At 45.3% G+C, this 19,696-nt stretch overlaps 1 protein-coding gene across 2 annotated transcripts in view; it reads right to left on the bottom strand.

The window, feature by feature from the left end:
• Positions 1-2,527: 2,527 nt before the first annotated feature.
• The window catches only part of LOC139323660 (adhesion G-protein coupled receptor G1-like), a 79,179-nt gene continuing 62,010 nt past the window's right edge, over positions 2,528-19,696 (bottom strand). For both annotated transcript variants that reach the window (XM_070953096.1, XM_070953097.1), the window contains 8 exons: positions 19,508-19,630; positions 15,166-15,211; positions 14,436-14,539; positions 13,744-13,862; positions 10,311-10,579; positions 8,250-8,358; positions 5,684-5,952; positions 2,528-2,892 (listed from right to left, as the gene is read on the bottom strand). In XM_070953096.1, coding sequence (XP_070809197.1) covers positions 2,777-2,892; positions 5,684-5,952; positions 8,250-8,358; positions 10,311-10,579; positions 13,744-13,862; positions 14,436-14,539; positions 15,166-15,211; positions 19,508-19,630 — 1,155 coding nt within the window. In that variant the 3' untranslated portion in view covers positions 2,528-2,776. The remainder of the gene's footprint in view (positions 2,893-5,683; positions 5,953-8,249; positions 8,359-10,310; positions 10,580-13,743; positions 13,863-14,435; positions 14,540-15,165; positions 15,212-19,507; positions 19,631-19,696) is intronic.

Here is a 19,696-nt window from a genome sequence, read left to right as displayed (position 1 = left end):
TGCTCCCCATGCTTTTGGCACACGATGGCAAAAAGGTTGGCCATCACTGACCTATACTATTTCAGATAAGTGACTGTCATTTAAGAGTCTTTTTAAGCGAAGCATCCTGCCTGGTTACATTACAGGTAGTCCTCGACTTAAAAATCATTCATTTAGTGACCATTCGAAGTTACAAAAGTGATCATTTTCCCTACTTACGACCTTTGCATCAGCCTCATGGTCATGCGATCCAAAAATTTTTTTCTTTTAAAACCGTTTTTTCTAATGCTTTGAAAAGCCTCTGCCGATCAGGCAACTCAGCTGGGATCATCAGAGACTTTTCAAAGTATTTTTTTTAACCACCTCTTCGGCCAAGAGGTTGCAGAAAAAAAAATGCTTTGAAAAGCCTGTGACGATCCCAGCTGAGCCGCGCAAGCATCAGAGGCTTTTTTTTTTTACTTTTAAAAACATTTTTTCATCGGAAGAAGTTGTAGAAAAAAATGCTTTTAAAAGTTAAAAAAAAGCCTCTGATGATCCTGCAGTTTAGCTGGGCATGGTGATGGGGGGCGCGGCAGAGATTTTTGCTACCGGTTCTCTGAACCACCCGCCACCATCGCTAACGGATTGGGCGATCCGGTCTGAACCGGGAGCATTTCACCCCTGCACCTTACTCTCTCAATCCTGCTTCCAATTCCATCCAGTGATGTCCGTAGCCTACATTAAAATAGGTTTGTCTTTGGCTGCACCCAATAAAGACAATTTTATGTGCAACAGCAGCCAATTTGCATTGGGTGGTCTTTTAGCGCCCTCTAGAGGGATGCACCGCATTTGCCAGGTGTCCAAGATTAGTCCTTATTTATTGCTGCTCTTCGGTTGCTCCGACTTTCCAGCACTTCTGGGTGGTTTACAGAGTCAGCCTCTTGCCCCCCAAACAATCTGGGTCCTCTTTTTAGCGATTTCAGAAAGATGGAAGGCTGAGTCAACCTTGAACCAGTGAAGTTGAACTTCAGACAGCAGGCAGAGTTTGCCTCCAGGACTGCATTCTAGCCACTGCTCCCCCAGGCCTGACAATAAATGGCTAAATGAATGATGACTGTTGCCCTTCTGGAGCATGTATGAGACCCAGAGACAGACACTGCCTTTATTTCATGTTGTGTGTGGGGGGGGGGCGGGTTTTGGTTTTTTGTTTTGTATTTTACCCAAGAGACAAAGGAGGAAGGTCATTTGTGGTCTTCTCTTGCATCAACATTTCTTAGGTAAGCTTTCGAAAGAAAACTGCTGTATTGTTTTGTGAACTGGCCCCAGAAGAAAAGAGGAGAGGCAGAGGGCCAGATCATAGAATCTGAGAACTGGAAGGAACCCTGGAGGTCTTGTAGTCTAATCCCTTGCCCAAGGCAGGAGTCCTTATACTATCCTGTCCAATCTTTTCTTGAAAACCTCCAGTGATGGAGCACCCACAACTCTGGGAGAGGAGCTGTTCCATTGATTAATTGCTCTCACAACCAGGAAATTGGCTTTTCGTGGCCAAGTGCAGGAGCTTACTTGTTCTGACCCAGTTCCCCAAACACGACAAACCCTCTGAAGTTCTCAAAGATTCCTTTATTAGGAGCGCCAGCAAAAAGTTTCTCTCTCAACGCAGGTTAACAAGTCCATCCGGATGGCAGATGAATAGTTGTCTGACAAACCTATTCATCTCCGCCCCCTGCCTTTTATCCCCAAAGCTAGGGTGGGGCTTCGCTAGCAGCGGTGACTCTTCCGTCCCGAGGATCAGCCCACATATTTCCACTGCTCTCCTCTCCTCTGCCTTCTGCGCATCCACGTGTCAGGCACTGGACCCAGCTGTTCCTCCTCTTCCTCATCAGCCACCTCCAGACCTGGGGGCTGTTGACTCTCCATCTGAGGGCTGACAGACGGCCCAGGCTCTGCCCCTCCCTCCCTCCCTCCCTCTCTCTCTCTCTCTCTCTCTCTCTCTCTCTCTCTCTCTCTCTCTCTCTCTCTCTGCCAGCTCCATTCCCACTCCCACTCCTCCTCCGCCTCTGATTCGGCTGCTGGAGGGGCCGGTGGCTAACAAGCCACAACACAGTAGTGGGTTTCAAAAAATTTTACTACCGGTTCTTTGGGCGTGGCTTGGTGGGCGTGGCAGGGGAAGGATACTGTAAAATCTCCATTCCTGCCCCAATCCAGGGGAAGGATGCTGCAAAATCCCCATTTCCTCCCGATCAGCTGAGACTCGGCAGGCAGAGAATAGATGGGGGTGGGGCCAGTCAGAATTTTTACTACCAGTTCTCCGAACTACTCAAAATTTCTGCTACCGGTTTTTCAGAACTGGTCAGAACCTGCTGAAACCCACCTCTGCCACAACATTACTTTTCTGACCACTGAACTGCATTCTGTTAGTGGGAGGTTTGCTGAAACATGGGGGCTTCCAAGAACAGGCTGGGACAGGCTTAGTCCCAGGTGCCTTGCACTTGCAAACAACCAGCCTGGCACAGAACACAAACAACTAGTATTTTGAGCTATATTTATCCAGATGTAATCACATCCGCACTAAAATAAATTTGCCTTTAATATACATAGTTTAAATTTCAATGTACTCTCATAAACTTTTTACACCAGAGGAATTTAAAAAAAAATATTTACATTACAAAAAAGAGCCGTACAAATGTTGAAGGAAAACAGATCAGTGTTGTCTCTAAGCTACTCAGAGGTATGAAGTCACCCAAGTCCACCAAAGAAGTTTCCAGGAAGATCCTCCTATGAACGTTTCATATCCAAAGTCCCCTTGGCCAGGACAAGGTCAGATGCTGGTGCTGCTGGACTGGAACTTCAAGCTGTTGGAAGTCGTGCACTGCATGGAATTCGACCTGCGAGACTGCAACACTTTGGCCAAGTACCAAAGGAAGATGAAGAAGCCTGGAGAAACAGGAGGAGATCACAGATGTTAAGCAGTTCCTGGAAGGGAGTGAGGAATTCAAATAGAACTGCAGTCATGGGTGAAATTCAGCAGGTTCTGACAGATTCTGGAGAACCCATAGCAGAAATTTTGAGTAGTTCGGAGAACCGGCAAATACCATCTCTGGCTGGCCCCAGGAGTGGGGAGGGAATGGGGATTTTGCACTATCCTTCCCCCAGGAGTGGGGAGGAAATGCAGTATCCTTCCCCTGCCACGTCCACCAAGCCACGCCCACCAAGCTACGCCCGCAGAATCGGTAGTAAAAAATTTTGAATTCCACCGACTGCAGTGTAATGTTGTACTGTAGGAATACCCTTGAAGAAAGGAGGAAGGAGGAAGAGCTGCAGCCAAGGCAACAGATAGATAAAAGGAAATCTGAGTCTGGGGCAGAAATGGAATCTGAGAAAACAGAAGATCACAGATGTTAAGCAGTTCCTGGAAGGGAGTGAGGAATTCGGACACACGGATAGAACTGCAATGTAATGTTGTACTGTATGAATAACCTTGAGGAAAGGAGGAAGAGCTGCAGCCAAAGAAACAGATAGATAAAGAAATTTGAATCCGGGGCAGATAGGAACCAGGTTCTCAGATAGGAACCTCCTTAGTTCACATTAAAAAAGGGGGAGGGAGGTGGAAGTGCAGGATTTTATTACTCTATTATTACTTATAATAAAAGAAGACAATAGACAAAGAATAATTGTCTATTGTTCTTCAGAGAAGAACAATTAAGATGATCAAAGGCCTGGAGAGTAACGGATAACAGATTATCAGAGTTGGAAGGGACCTTGGAGGTCTTCTAGTCCAACCCTCTGCACAAGTAGGAGACCCTATAACCGTGATGGCGAACATATGGCATGCATGCCACAGGTGGCACATGGAGCCATATTGGGCACGCGAGCTCAGCTCCGCTAGCTGATTTTCAGGCCTTCTGGGCCCACTGGAAGTCAGGAAAGAGGCCATTTCCAGCCTCCAGAGGGCCTCCAGGGGGTTGGGAAGGCCGTTTTCCGCCCTCCCCAGGCTCCTAAAAAGCCTCTGGAGCCTGGGGAGGGTGAAAAACGGGCCTACCGGGCCATCACCTGCCTAAAGCGGGGGGGGGGGTTTACACGCGCATGTGAGGGGGGGCAGGGCGCATAGAATTATGGGTGTGGGCACGCGCGAGGGCAACCCCCTGCTTTTGGCACGCAATGGCCAAAAGGTTAGCCATTACTGCCCTATAACATTCCAGACAAGGGGCTATTCTATTCTCTTCTTCAAAGCCTCCAGTGATGGAGCACCCATAATTTCTGGAGGCAAGACATTCCACTGATTAATTGCTCTCACTATCAGGAAATTTCTTCTTAGTTCTAGGTTGCTCCTTTCCTTCATTACTTTCCATCCATTGTTTCTTTAGGTGCTTTGAAGAATAGGTTGACCCGTCTTCTTTGTGGAAGAATATTGGAAGACTATCAAGTCACCCCTAGCCCTTCTCTTCATTAGATTAGACATGCCCAGTTCCTGCAACTGTCCTTCATATATTTTAACCTCCAGTCTATATCATCGATCTTTGTTGGTCTTCTCTGCACTCTTTCTAGGGTCTCAGCAACTTTTTTTGTGGAGGTTTCCTAACTTTGGTTTCCCTTGAAAGGTTGAAATGCAGCAGTGTTGAAGTCTTTTCACCATCAGATCTGTCTGTTGCGGATGATCAAAGGTGTGAGAAGGACTGGAATTCAGAGGTGATGCACATTCTTTGCATTGGTCACCACACTATAAAAAAGATGTTGAGACTCTAGATTCTAGAGTCTAGAACCCGGGTCTGCAACCTTAAACACTCAAAGAGCCATTTGGACCTGTTTCCTGCAGAAAAGAAAACAGATGTTGGACAACCATTTGTCTGAAGTGGTGTAGGGTTTCCTGCCTAAGCAGGGGGTTGAATTAGAAGACCTCCAAGGTCCCTTCCAACTCTGTTATTCTAAAAAAAACTGAAATTCTACTTTATCCTAGAAAACTCCAAAATGAATGGTATGGTAGGTATATAGACAAATCAGGCTGTCATTCAATGTTGACTCAGAATGAATGCAATTAAGGGAGCACAACCAGCAAATATTTGATTGGAAATTTCTTGGTTTCCCACAACGCCACCACTGCCAATTTCTGCAGAGGGATGAATCTAATTCCAGGGGTCTGCAACCTTAAACACTCAAAGAGCCATTTGGACCCGTTTCCCGCAGAAAAGAAAACACCGGGAGCCACAAAACCCTTCCCGTGCCTGACTATTTCTTGAGCGTCCACAAAACTAGCATATGTAGTTGAATTAAACCTTCTGTTTTCTTCTGAAACTTTTCTTTTCTTGGATTTATCCATGGTTGGCCTACCAGGGGTTGAAAAGCTCAATAAATCGCGTGCTGACAAGTGTCACACATTGGCAGATGTGAGTGATATTTTGAGTGACAGGGAGCCGCAGCAGAGGGGTGAAAGAGCCACATGCGGCTCCAGAGCTGCAGGTTGCTTATCCCTGGTCTAGAAAGAGCACAGAGAAGAGCAACCAAGATGATTATGGTAGAGGCTAAAACATACGATGAACGATTGCAGGAACTGGGCATGGTCAGTCTAGTGAAGAGAAGACCCATCACTTTCACAAGCTCAGATTGAATTGAAAAGATGAAGTCACAGAGCCAAAATGCAACTCTCTCTTGTGTTGCGTGAAAATCCAGGGGACAAAAACTGATAAGGTGGCAGACCTCAAGAATAAGGGGAGCAGGAATACTCACTGACCTTGGAGAGAGTTGATGATGGTGAAAAGATACACGGCCACCAGCTTGAAGGTCCCAGAAGCGAACGCAAAGAAGACCAGCCCCCACGGGATGCCCAGGACACAGCTCAGGCCCAGGAGCATCACCACATATCCCCAGTGATGCTCTCGATGTCTCAGCTTGAGAATCTCATACACCATGGTGGCCAGCATGATGCTGTTGAAGAAAAGCACCAGGCTTAAATAGCCCAAATTCAGGAAATTGTTGATCTCCTTTTTGGTAATCCAACAGCTGGAGGAGAAGAAGAGAAAAACACAGAAAGGTTAAGTCTAGGCACTATTTAACTAGCTGGAAGGCGCATGAAAACTGGAATATGAGCTTTCAAATAGGCTGGGAAATTTTCTTTAAGCTGACACCTTCCCCAAAAACAGGAATTTCCAGGATGCTCCAGGGCCAATCATGAATGTGATGCGTCCCACCCTCTTTGTGGTCTCTGCTCATTCCTTGATTCCCTCGTTCTCCAAGAAACTGGATTAATGGAAATGATGTTCTAGCATTACCTGGCTACAGGTGTTTTTATCATAAGCAACATAGGATCAAAAGATGGCCCATGCTAAGCGAGGGCTTAATGAGTCTAGTCACAATACATCTTGATAGAATCATAGAATCCCAGGACTGGAAGAGACCTTGAAGGTCTTCTAGTCCAATCTACTGCACAAGAGCTTATACTATTCTGGACAAATGTTGTCCAATCTTTTCTTGAAAACTTCCAATGATGGAGCATCCATCCATCCATCCACCCACCTGCCCACCCACCCACCCACCCATCCATCCAGCCATCCAGCCATCCATCCTACCATCCATCATCCATCCATCCATCCATCCATCCTACCATCCATCCAATCATCCATCCATCCATCCATCCTACCATCCATCCATCCTACCATCCATCCATCCATCCATCCATTCTACCATCCATCCATCCATCCATCCATCCATCCATCCATCCATCCATCCAATCATCCATCCATCCATCCATCTTACCATCCATCCATCCATCCATCCATCTATCCATCCATCCATCCATCCTACCATCCTGCCAGCCAGCCACCAGCCACCCACCCACCCACCAATGAAGCACAATCATGATGTGAGATTAGAAGAAACTGATCTAGAAAATTATGATATTTAACCCAAAACTTAAAGAGAGAATGTTAATCTGTGTGAACATTTACACATGCCACCCAGACAACAGGTAAAGTGGGATAACCTGGAAGAGTCTTTAGTTGAAATGTTACATCAACGCATGGTTTAATTATTTCTGGGGATTTTAATGCTAGAGTTGGCGATATTGTACTGAATTTAAAGGATAAGGACTTTTTTTTAAATTGGAGGCCACTTTCCCTCTGGAACATACATCTCATGATAAGGGCTTATACTATCTTGGACAAAAAACAGGATTTTCCAGGACACTCCGGTACCAATCATAACTGCGATGTATCCCATCCTCTTTGTGGCCCACACTCATCCCCGCATCCTCAACATACAACCATTTGTTTAGCAACGATTCAAAAAAAAAAAAACACCGTGTACTTAAAAAAAGTGACTTAGGACCACTTCTCACACTTACAAAAGTCACATCCTCCCAGTCATAGGATCAAAGATTGTGCACTTGATAGTTGGCATGTATTTATGAGTTATGCCACCACACAGTCATGTGATCACCATTAGTGACCTTCCCAGTCAAGTTCCAACAAGCAAAGTTAATGGGGGAAGCCAGACTTGCTTAATGACTTACAGGTAGTCCTCGAGTTACAACAGTTCATTTATTTGGGGGGGGGCTTTTTTGTCTTTTAATGACCCCATAATACCTTGCATGGGGGTGGAGTTGTGGCAACTGAATGGAGCTGAGTGTATTTGTTCCTTGTATTGTTCCTGATTGTTCCTTGTATTTTTCTACAAACTGGTAAGAAGATTTTATATCCCTGGATTGCTCTTATATTGCACTTTCTATGGCTAAGACTTGGATTGTTAAAGGACTATGATTTTGCTTTTCCCTAAAAGTAAAATATATAAAACCCAGTTTGTCTGTATGTTATTCACAATTACTCTCAAAACGTTTCTGTGCGTAAAACTCTTATGGTACTCTGCTTTATAAGCCACAACTTCAGGTGAAATTCAAAAATATCCTTAACAAACCATGTGTCTAACTTAACAACTGAAGGGATTCACTTAACAACTGTGGACAGAAAGGTCATAAAATGGGGCAAAACTCACTTAACAACTGTCTCATTTATCAACAGAAATTTTGGGCTCAATTATAGTCGTAAGCCGAGGACTACCTCTATGCGATTCGCTTAACTGCAGTGATTTGCTGAACAGGGCAGGGGGGGAAAAGGTCATAAAACCAGGCGTGACTCAATTAACAAGTGCCTACTTAGCAATGGAAATTCTAGTTCCAGTTTCAGTCATAAGTCAAGGACTACCTGTATTGTGTCAGCTTCTAGGGCTGTTCAATCCTCAAGGAGAAATGCACCTTTCTGAATGGACAGTAGGGGGCGCTCTTTTTCTACATGCCAAGAACTTACATGGTTGAATTGGTGTATTCACCGGCGGTCTCGTAGATCTTAAAAGAGAAAGGGCCATAGTGGGACTGGTCGATCACAAAAATTAGACACACGATGAATATGGGAAGACCTGCAGAGGAGAACAACCCACATTAGTGCTTCTTCCACTAGTGCTCACTCAGAAAGTTTTATATTCCCCATTGATTTAAACTATTTCCGTACTGTTCAGTGCAAGGGTCTCCAATCTTGGCAACTTTAAGATTTGTGGACTTCAACTCCCAGAGTTCCTCAGCCAGGAGGAAGTCCACAAGTCTTAAAGTTGCCAAGATTGGAGACCCCTGATCCAGTGTGTATTTCCTTCCTACTCTCTTCCCGAGTGACACATTGAATAAAGAAATATCCAATTAAAAAAAGGAATCAGAGAATCTAAAACTAGTGCCAAGTGAAATCATCTGAGAATCATGCGAGGACACTGTAAGCGGAGAGCCGTTTTATTCTAACAAAAGAGGAAAAAAAACCCTCTGAGAACAGCTTTTCTGAAGAGCAAATTTGATTAAAAGGGCTTTTTTTTAAAAATTAAAAACGCTAATTAACAGAAAAACAGAGTTGGAAGGGACCTTGGAGGTCTTCTAGTCCAGCCCCCTGCTTAGGCAGGAAACCTTACACCACTTCAGACAAATGGTTATCCAATCTCTTCTTAAAAACTTCCAGTGTTGGAGCATTCATAACTTCTGGAGGCAAGTTGTTCCACAGATTAATTGTTTTCACTGTCAGGAACTTTCTCCTTAGTTCTAGGTTGCTTCTCTCCTGGATGAGTTTCCACCCATTGCTTCTTGTCCTGCCTTCAGGTGCTTTGGAGAATAGCTTGACTCCCTCTTCTTTGGGGCAGCCCCTGAGATATTGGAAGACTGCTATCATGTCTCCCCTAGTCCTTCTTTTCATTAAACTAGACATACCCAGTTCCTGCAACCGTTCTTCATATGTTTTAGCCTCCAGTCCCCAAATCATCTTTGTTGCTCTTCTCTGCACCCTTTCTAGAGTGTCCACATCTTTTTTACATCATGGCGACCAAAACTGAATGCAATATTCCAAGTGTGGCCTTACCAGGGCATTATAAAGTGGTATTAACACTTCCCATGATCTTGATTCTATCCTTCTATTTATGCCGCCTAGAACTGTGTTGGCTTTCTTGGCAGCTGCAGCCCACAGCTGGATCATATTTAAATGGTTGTCCACTAGGACTCCAAGATCCCTCTCACAGTTACTACTATTGAGCGAGGTACCACATATAACTGTACCTGTGCATTTTGTTTTCGTTTTAAATGATGCCATTTAATCACACTTGTTCAACAAAAAAGAGCAGTTCATTCTGACACTAAGGAAGAGATTTAAAAAAAGCATAACATTTTCTTAAGAATATGAAGAAGTCTATGGAGATTCTCAGTCCTTCAGGTCATGGTTGTCCCAAAGGTGCTTTTTTTTCCAAGAGGCAACTGGACTTTCTGGTTTTTCTTTGAAGACGTTTCACTTCTCATCCAAGAAGCTTCTTCAGCTCTGAGAAGCAAAAAGTCTTCAAAGAAAAAACAGAAAGTCCAGCTGCCTCTTGGAAAAAAGCATCTTGAGGATGAAGTCCCCAAAAATGGAAAAATGTCTAATACATTACAATCAAACATGATGCCCTCCATTTAAATCAGGGGTCTCCAACCTTGGCAACTTTAAGACTTGTGGACTTCAACTCCCAGAGTTCCTCAGCTGGCTGAGGAATTCTGGGAGTTGAAGTCCACAAGTCTTAAAGTTGCCAAGGTTGGAGACCCCTGCTTTAAAGGCTGCCATGATATGGTCCTTTCTTGCACTTTGTTCTTCTTGCATCTACATCCCAGGAGATTGGCTGCGAGAACCCAGCTCATCTAAAGCCACTTCCTGAATTCACAGAAGCGAGTCTGAATGGAAGCTTTTGCATCTTCTGTGGCCGTGCCCACCTTCTTCCTCTCACTGTCTGCTTCGTGTTCCAAAGAGCTGGTCATAACCTCTGAAGTCCTAGATGACTAGAGGTTTGTTTCCCCCAAAGCTTCTGCCACTCACCCCAGCCCACCAAGCAGAGCTTGAGGAGCAAATGCTTGACGTAGGAGTTGAAGACTTCGACCACCAGCCGGTAGAGACTGTACCCTTCAATGGCCATCCAAGTCAAACATGCAAGCATGGCAAAGTGCAAGAACATCCCGCCAGCTTTGCAGGCCGTGTCCCCTCCGGTAGGAGCCAGGGGCACTGCGATGAGGAAGCTCATGTCGAGGAGAAAGATGGCCCAGAGGAGATTCATGTGGACATAGACGATGTGGTCTCTCTGCTTTTTCCTGTGAAGAAGGAAGAGCATCAGGCTTCTTTTCTTGGTTGTATGAAGCTCAGAGCTGCAGCCATGGAAAGTCTGAGAACCTGTTGTACGAAAGGGTTTCATCCCCAAGACTTTGTAGAAAGTTAGTACCCAACCCTTCTCCTAGAACCGTGATGGTGAACCTATGACATACATGCCACAGGTGGCATGTGTAGCCATATCAGTCCCACTGGAACTTGGCAAACGGGCCCTTTCTGGCCTCTGGAGGGCCTCCAGGGGTGGTGGGGAAGGCCGTTTTTGCCCTCCTCAGACTCCTAGAGAGGCTCTGGAGGCTGGGGACAGCAAAAAACGGGCCTTACAGTCCTACCGGAAGTTGGCAAATGGGCCGTTTCTGGCCTCTGGAGGGCCTCCGGGGGTGATGGGGAAGGCTGTTTTTGCCCTCCTCAGACTCCTAGAGAGGCTCTGGAGGCTGGGGACAGCAAAAAACGGGCCTTACGGTCCTACCGGAAGTTGGCAAATGGGCCGTTTCTGGCCTCTGGAGGGCCTCCAGGGGTGGTGGGGAAGGCTGTTTTTGCCCTCCTCAGACTCCTAGAGAGGCTCTGGAGGCTGGGGACAGCAAAAAACGGGCCTTACGGTCCTACCGGAAGTTGGCAAATGGGCCGTTTCTGGCCTCTGGAGGGCCTCCGGGGGTGATGGGGAAGGCCGTTTTTGCCCTCCTCAGACTCCTAGAGAGGCTCTGGAGGCTGGGGACAGCAAAAAACGGGCCTTACAGTCCTACCGGAAGTTGGCAAATGGGCCGTTTCTGGCCTCTGGAGGGCCTCCGGGGGTGGTGGGGAAGGCTGTTTTTGCCCTCCTCAGACTCCTAGAGAGGCTCTGGAGGCTGGGGACAGCAAAAAACGGGCCTTACGGTCCTACCGGAAGTTGGCAAATGGGCCGTTTCTGGCCTCTGGAGGGCCTCCGGGGGGTGGGGAATGCTGTTTTTGCCCTCCCCAGACTCCTAGAAAGGCTCTGGAGCCAGGTGAGAGAGGGCCTACAGGGCCATCACGTGCCAGGAGTGGTGGGAGTGGGGAGGTCATGCGCGTTATGTGGGCGAAGTGCATAGAATTATGGGTGTGGGCACGTGCACACATGACCCCCCCGACACCCTCCCCCTGGCACGCGATGGCAAAAAGGTTAGCCATCACTGTCCTAGAAAAACGAAATATTTTGAGGAATATTTTTTAAAAGAGGCAGAATATTATAATTTCCCCAAAGGGAGAAATGGAGAAACATGTTTGTTTTTTTTTAAAGCAACCCTCACTTTCTTAATAGCCCCAGCGGATATTTTGTGCCCATTAGGAAAGACTGGGCCAGCCTATCTACAAAACAAAAGACCTTCAGCTCCAGGATGATGGGATTATCCTTCACGGCCAAGCCATTAAGCCACCATAGGAATTACCCAAGACCCTTTCAGAACACAAGCCCCTTCATTGCATCCCCCTCAAACTTCTACCAAACCTAGCTCAGACAAACGCCTAGGATTTGTAGATGGCCCCATGGGACAACAGCCAATAGAATACATGTTCTTGCGCAGGAACAGGAAGCTCAAGTGCAAAGCCCAAGGGAAGGTATAAATACCCCCCACTCTCAACTCCATGTGGTCAGCTGCCCAGAACCCACGTGGTTCTGCTTCATCATTAAACAAATCTTTCCAATCAGCCCTCCTGTTTCCAGTCTCTTTCTCCCAGCTTGGAACTGAACCAGATGGATATTTCTTCCAACAACTGGTTCCCTGAGTTATTTAGCCTGCCTCTGTCAGACATGCTATCCTTCGCTCACTTCTATGCTTCGCTTAGATCAGGGGTGAAATGTAAAATTTGTTACTACCGGTTCTGTGGGCATGGCTTGGTGGTGGTGGGGATTTAATGTGACTGGGTGGGCGTGGTCAACTTTTTTTTTTTTTAACTTTTCAAAGCATTTTAGCCTCTGCCGATCAGGCAACACAGCTGGGATCGTCAGAGCCTTTTCAAAGCATTTTTTAAACCACTTCTTCTGCTGAAGAAGTTGCAGGAAAAAAATGCTTTAAAAGTCTCTCTGATGATCCCAGCTGAGTTGCCTGATCGGCAGAGGCTTTTTTTTTTACTTTTAAAAGCACTTTTTTCGGCCGAAGAAGTTGTAGAAAAAATGCTTTTAACAGTTAAAAAAAAAAAAAAAAAAAAAGCTTCTGATGATCGTGCGGCTCAGCTGGGCATAGTGGGGGGCGGGGGCAGGGATTTTTGCTCCCGGTTCTCCGAACCACCCGCCACCATCGCTACCGGATCAGGCGATCCGGTCCGAACCGGGAGCATTTCACCTCTAGCTTAGATGCCAGTCTGCCCTACGTTATTGGGGTTAGGAACTGGTGGGGGGGAGTTAGGGAAAGGATCTTAAGCAAGACATGGGAAACCAGAAGTGATAGTTGTGGCATCTGGAGACATCTCAAGCCCGTGGTCCTGGGAATGGAATGCAGCACCTATCCATCTAACCAACCATGACAGGGACTATTACCAAAACATCTTCTCTAAATGTGACTGGACAATGGGGAGATGGGGAGGGAGGGTGGCTTGGGGAAGGGGGAAGTTAACCTAGGGATTTTCACACTCAAACTTTAATTCTGGCTATGCATTGCTGTAACCATTTGGCTTTTAGCACAAGATTTTTTTTTCTCTACAAATGGAGTCGAGAATGGTTCTTTCCTAAGGGACCAAGTTTGGGCCAGGTCTGACAGCCTCCCTGTTGTTCTGCCTGGAGTTCTGACATGCTGTTGGCCATGTTGGTTGAGGCTCATGGAAACTGAAATCCAAAGAGCATTGTACTTCTCTTCTTGGTTGTATGAGACTCCAAGCTGCAGTCATGAAGTGTCTTAAAACCTGTTGTAGGAAAGGGTTTGATCCCCAAGACCTGATTCCTGAGTTATCTAACCTGCTTCCCCCTCCAGATGTTCTGCAGGCCATTCACATAGTCCATTGCTGTTGGCCATGCTGGTTGGAGCTCATGGAACCTGAAGTCCAAAAGACTGGACAGTCACAGGTCATCAACCTCCGTCCAGCTCATAAAACATCTATCCTTCCAATGCACACAGAACTCCCACCTCCCACAGACCTCTGTCCAGGCCTCTGACCTTCCCATTGATATGTTGCATGAATTCCCCACTCCATCCCAACTTACTTCGAACAAAGGAAAAAGAAGATGGTGAAGAACGAAGCTAGAGCTGAAATGATGCAACCGACGTAAGTTACAATAGTCAGGTACTCGTAGTGGATGTGGTCTATCTCTGGAGATGACACCTGCAGAAGAAAGGAAGGAAGTGGTTTAGGAAGCACAAGAGGTGAGAAAAGATCAGAAGAAATCTTTCAGTGATTCTACAGAGGAGCTCAGGACCGAGATCCATCAGACCGTGTCAAATTACAACACCATCAGTGACTAAATTCTTTTGGATTGTCAGTTGTTGTAGACCTTCCGCAACCTGGAAGGGCCCCCATTTTTTCCAACCTGTTCTGCTGTCAGACTGCAGTGCTATCTCAAAATTAAATGAATTTCCAAACTGCCAATCTTTAAGGAAATCTTTCTTTAATTGAGCTCAGCCACCGGATCATGACTCCACGCAGACAAGACTGACCTTTTGCCTCCCAATCCCTCCCTTTCCGATCCCCAACTCTCTGCTTCTCATTGGCTGTCTTCCAAGTCATTCTTCAGACTTCTTCTCCTCGTCATTTCTCAGGAATGTGCCCCCTCCCCTGATTTCCACGACAACCAAGCTTCAAAGGGATTTTGCAGGCAAAAGTTTCAGAGTTTATCTTTCGTTCTCCTCTGCTCTCTCTATGCCAGCGTTGCAACGCTGACATCTGCAAGATACTCACCATGAGTACCGCAAAGAAGGTGAGATGGTCACAAAGGCAGGTTATTTGATGTTCTCCTTGCACCATTTCACACCCTGATGTGTTCCACTTGCCAGGGTGGCTGGCTGAAATCAAAAAGATTTTATTTCACAAACGATTCACCTTCTTGTGTCCATGTGGGGATTCCAGACTAATTCCGTTTGACTCTTCCCTCTGTCTCGGCCGGTGTCTCTCCAACACCCACCTGGCTTCATGCTCACGTCAGGACTAAAACTCACAATCTCTTCGTTTCTAATTTTAACTATTACACCAACCTGGCTCTCCAGATATCGTATTATTTGGTGCCTAATCTTTGTTAACTGCAGCTGCGTTTTTCACAAATGAACAAATGCAGAAATCACTAAAGGAGAAACCCAGAGCAGGCTTTCAAAACTTCATTTTCACACCAGTGGTGGGTTTCAAAATTTTTTACTACCGGTTCTTTGGGCGTGGTTTGGTGGGTGTGGCAGGGGAAGGATACTGGAGAATCTCCATTCCCACCCCACTCCAAGGGTAGGTTGCTGCAAAATCCCCATTTCTTCCCGATCAGCTGGGACTCGGGAGGCAGAGAATAGATGGGGGCAGGGCCAGTCAGAATTTTTACTACCGGTTCTCCGAACTACTCAAAATCTCTGCTACCGGTTCTCCAGAACTGGTCAGAACCTGCTGAAACCCACCTCTGTTTCACACTCCAACTTCTTTAGACACTTACCCTTGGAGCCCATGTCCCAGAACACACATGTGGGAGTCAAATTCCTCTGAAATAAAACCAAAATCCAAATAGTGAACACAGCACATCATCATCCTCTTTTAATGACTCCATAATCCCTTGCGGGGTAAAGTCTGGGCAACTGAATGGAACTGAGTGTTTATTTATTTATTTATTACATGTATTTATATGCCGCCATTCTCCCGAAGGACTCAGGGCGGCGAACACAAGTTAAGAAACAAGTACAATAAAATCATAATTTACTGGCCGGATGCCCTTCCTATCGCCAATGAGGAGTTTTTTTCAGCAGATATATCCTCATTGTGCCCAGAGAGAGAAATATCTGCCTCTACCTAGGATGGAACTCGCAGCCTCCTGATTGTGAAGCGAGAGCTCCATCTCTAGGCCACCGCATCACTCAAATAGTGAACGCAGCACATGGCACAAGCAAAATAGCTACAGGGAAATGTGATCATTTATCTCTTTTTCCCTTGGGAGCCCTATTGGTCTAAAATAATTGTTCAATTTGAAAGCTATCAAGGAAAAGTAAAAAAAAATTGGAAAGAAGCCAAAGTGTATTCAGAAAACAAAAGGAAGAAATGAGTTATTTCTGATGACAAACGAACATTCTACATTTCTCTGTCATAGCTGCTAGTTGACCGCTGCTTAAAAAAGCCGTCTGCTTGTAACCACATATTTGCATGTTGTTTTCCTAAGAGTGATGCACTGTTTTATTTTGAGCTGGAGTTACGTATAAGTGTACAAAGGAACCAATTTCCCAAGGGCTGAACAAATTTAAAGAATAGTCTTTTGATTTGCATTGTGAACAAAATCCTAGAATATACCGGTGGGGTAAATATACTAAATATCAGGTGTAATTCTACCATGCACCATTGTGTAAGAAATGCTTTCTATGATTTCTGGGCCAGAGGCCAGGGATTAGTTAGTCACGCAACTCCACCCGTAGTCAGGAAAACAAAATTCTATCTTTGTGTTTCTGAACTGAACACTTTGTATCGAACCATAGAGCTGGAAGGGTTCTTGGAGGTCTTCTAGTCCAACCAGGGGTGAAATGTAAAATTTGTTACTACCGGTTTGATGGGCGTGGCTTGGGGGGGGGTAATATGACTGGGTGGGCGTGGCCAACTTTTTTTAAAAAAAACTTTTCAAAGCATTTTTTCTAATGCTTTGAAAAGCCTCTGCCAATCAGGCAACTCAGCTGGGATCATCAGAGACTTTTCAAAGCATTTTTTTTTACCACATCTTTGGCCAAGAGATTGCAGAAAAAAATGCTTTGAAAAGCCTCTGACGATCCCAGCTGAGCCGCGCGATCATCAGAGGCTTTTTTTTTTACTTTTGAAAGCATTTTTTCTAATGCTTTGAAAAGCCTCTGCCGATCAGGCAACTCAGCTGGGATCGTCAGAGACTTTTCAAAGCATTTTTTACCACCTCTTCGGCCAAGAGATTGCAGGAAAAAATGCTTTGAAAAGCCTCTGACGATCCCAGCTGAGCCGCGCAATCATCAGAGGCTTTTTTTTTTTTTTACTTTTAAAAGCATTTTTTTTAATGCTTTGAAAAGCTTCTCTGCCAATCAGGCAACTTAGCTGGGATCGTCAGAGACTTTTCAAAGCATTTTTTACCACCTCTTCGGCCAAGAGATTACAGGAAAAAATGCTTTGAAAAACCTCTGACGATCCCAGCTGAGCCGCACGATCATCAGAGGCTTTTTTTTTTACTTTTAAAAGCATTTTTTCTAATGCTTTGAAAAGCTTCTCTGCCAATCAGGCAACGTAGCTTGGGATCGTCAGAGACTTTTCAAAGCATTTTTTACCACCTCTTCGGCCAAGAGATTACAGGAAAAAATGCTTTGAAAAGCCTCTGACGATCCCAGCTGAGCCGCGCGATCATCAGAGGCGCTTTTTTTTTACTTTTAAAAGCATTTTTTCTAATGCTTTGAAAAGCTTCTCTGCCAATCAGGCAACTCAGCTGGGATCGTCAGAGACTTTTCAAAGCATTTTTTTTTACCACCTCTTTGGCCCAGAGGTTGCAGAAAAAAATGCTTTGAAAAGCCTCTGACGATCCCAGCTGAGCTGCGCAATCATCAGAGGCTTTTTTTTTACTTTTAAAAACATTTTTTCGTCGGAAGAGGTTGTAGAAAAAATGCTTTTAAAAGTAAAAAAAAAAAGCCTCTGATGATTGTGCGGCTCAGCTGGGCATGGTGGGGGTGGGGCAGGGATTTTTGCTACCGGTTCTCCGAACCACCTGCCGCCATCGCTACCGGATCGGACGGTCCGGTCCGAACTGGGAGCATTTTATCCCTGGCTGGAAGGGACCTTAGAGGTCTTCTAGTCCAACCCCCTGTTGTCCAACCCTATACCATCTCAGACAAATGGCTGCCCAGTCTTTTTTAAAAAACAAAAACCCTCCAGTATGGAGCATCCACGACTCCAGGAGGCTGCTTCATTGATAAATTGTTCTCACTGTCAGGAAATTTCTCCTTACTTCTTTAATAAGCTTCCACCAATTACTTCTTGTCCTACCCTCTGGTGCTTTGGAGAAGAAGTCAATCCCATCTTTTCTGTGATAGCTTTTCAAGTCCTGGAAGACGGCTCTCATGTCCCTCCTAATTCTTCTCGTCAATAGATTAAACATACTGCATCTATTTCCATCAACTGTTCATAAGACAATTTAGCCTCCAGACCTCTTATCGTTTTTATTGCTCTTCTCTGGAGTCTCTCAACATCTTTTTTTTTTTTTTTTTTGTATCATGATGACCAAAACTGGATGCAATATTCCAAGCGTGGCCTCACTAATGAGGCATAAAATGGTACAATCACTTCTCATGATCTTGAAATTATCTCTCTGTTGATGCAGCTCGGAACTGCAGTGGCTTTTTAGCAGCTGAAGCACGCTGCTGGCTCATATCTCTATACCAGGTTACCTCTATCCCGTGGTGAAATGCAGCCAGTTCTATCCAGCTCGGGCAAACTGGTAGCACCGGTGGCGGGAGGCTGCGCCCACCTGCCCGGATGTCATCATGTCCCGTTTTTGACCCTCTGCACATGCGCAGAAGGCTCTGTGCATGCGTGGAGTAGGCGTGCGCACTCACATTTGCAAACCAGTAGCGAAGGTAAGTGGATTTCACCCCTGCCTATATCCTTTTCACATCAGTGTCTCCCACTGAAGTCACACCAGAAATTCATTTTAGGAGCAAAGCTAATTCACACATTCACTGGATATCATGAACATATTTATCTACTTCCTTTTGTGAATGTGTTGGACCTCCAATCCAGTGGTGAAATATAAAATTTGTTACTACCAGTTCTGTGGGCGTGGCTTGGTGTGTGTGTGTGTGGGGGGGGTAATATGACTGAGTGGGCGTGGCCAATTTTTTTTTATTACTTTTAAAAACATTTTTTCTATAACCTCTTCGGCCAAAGAGGTTGTAAAAAAATGCTTTTAAAAGCCTCTGATCCCAGCTGATCGGCAGAGGCTTTTCTTTTTTTTTAAAGCCTCTGATGATCCCAGCTGACTTGCCTAATCGGCAGAGGGGTTTTTTTTTTATTTTTAAAAGCATTTTTTCAGCCGAAGAGGTTGTAAAAAATGCTTTTAAAAGCCTCTGACGATCCCAGCTGACTTGCCTGATCAGCAGAGGGTTTTGTTTTTTTTTTACTTTAGAAGCATTTTTTCAGCCAAAGAGGTTGTAGAAAAAATGCTTTAAAAAATAAAAAAAAAATAGAATAAAAAAAAATAAAATAAAAAGCCTCTGATGATTGCGCGGCTCAGCTGGGCATGGGGGTGGGGAGGGATTTTTGCTACCGGTTCTCCGAACCACCTGCCACCATCGCTACTGGATCGGGCGATCTGGTCCGAACTGGGAGCATTTCACTCCTGCTCCAGTCCCATTAAGAAGTGGAGAATCCTTGCTTGATAAATGGCTCACGGAGTAATCTTTGGCTTAGTCTATCCTACCACTATGTCCCAAAAGTGCTTTTCTCAAGAGGCAACTGGACTTTCTGGTTTTCTTTGAAGACGTTTCGCTTCTCCTCCAAGAAGCTTCTTCAGCTCGGCTTCTTGGATGATGAAATGTCTTCCAAACCCCCCCCCCCAGAAAGTCCAGTTGCCCCTTGAAAAAAAAAAAAACACCTTTGGGACAACCGTGATCTGGATTATGGAGAATCTCCATAGACATTTATCCTACCACTAAGTTCTCAAGAGCTTCCTCATCTTCACATGAGATTCATTCACAGCCTTTCAAAGCAGCCCATTGAAAATCTTGATGGGAGATCTCTTCTGGCCCACCAGTAAGCTTCCAGGAGATGGGGAGAAGATATTTCAGACCTACCGGAAGGAGGTGGTGCCAAAAGGTGATAGAGATCCGTTCTTCTTCGGGCAAGCCATGGACAGGCATGTTGCCCACTGAGATGCCAACCACATTTCCACCAAGGAGAGAGTTAGAATCATTATCCTGCCAGAAAGAAAGTTTGAAAACTAAAAATTCATACATACATACATACATACATACATACATACA

The sequence above is a fragment of the Pituophis catenifer genome, unplaced genomic scaffold (assembly GCF_029215685.1).
Source record: "Pituophis catenifer annectens isolate HBS135680 unplaced genomic scaffold, rPitCat1.0.hap2 SCAF_13, whole genome shotgun sequence".
NCBI lineage: Eukaryota > Metazoa > Chordata > Lepidosauria > Squamata > Colubridae > Pituophis > Pituophis catenifer.
Note: the sequence above shows the minus strand (reverse complement) of the source record. Positions and strands in the feature narration are given on the sequence as shown.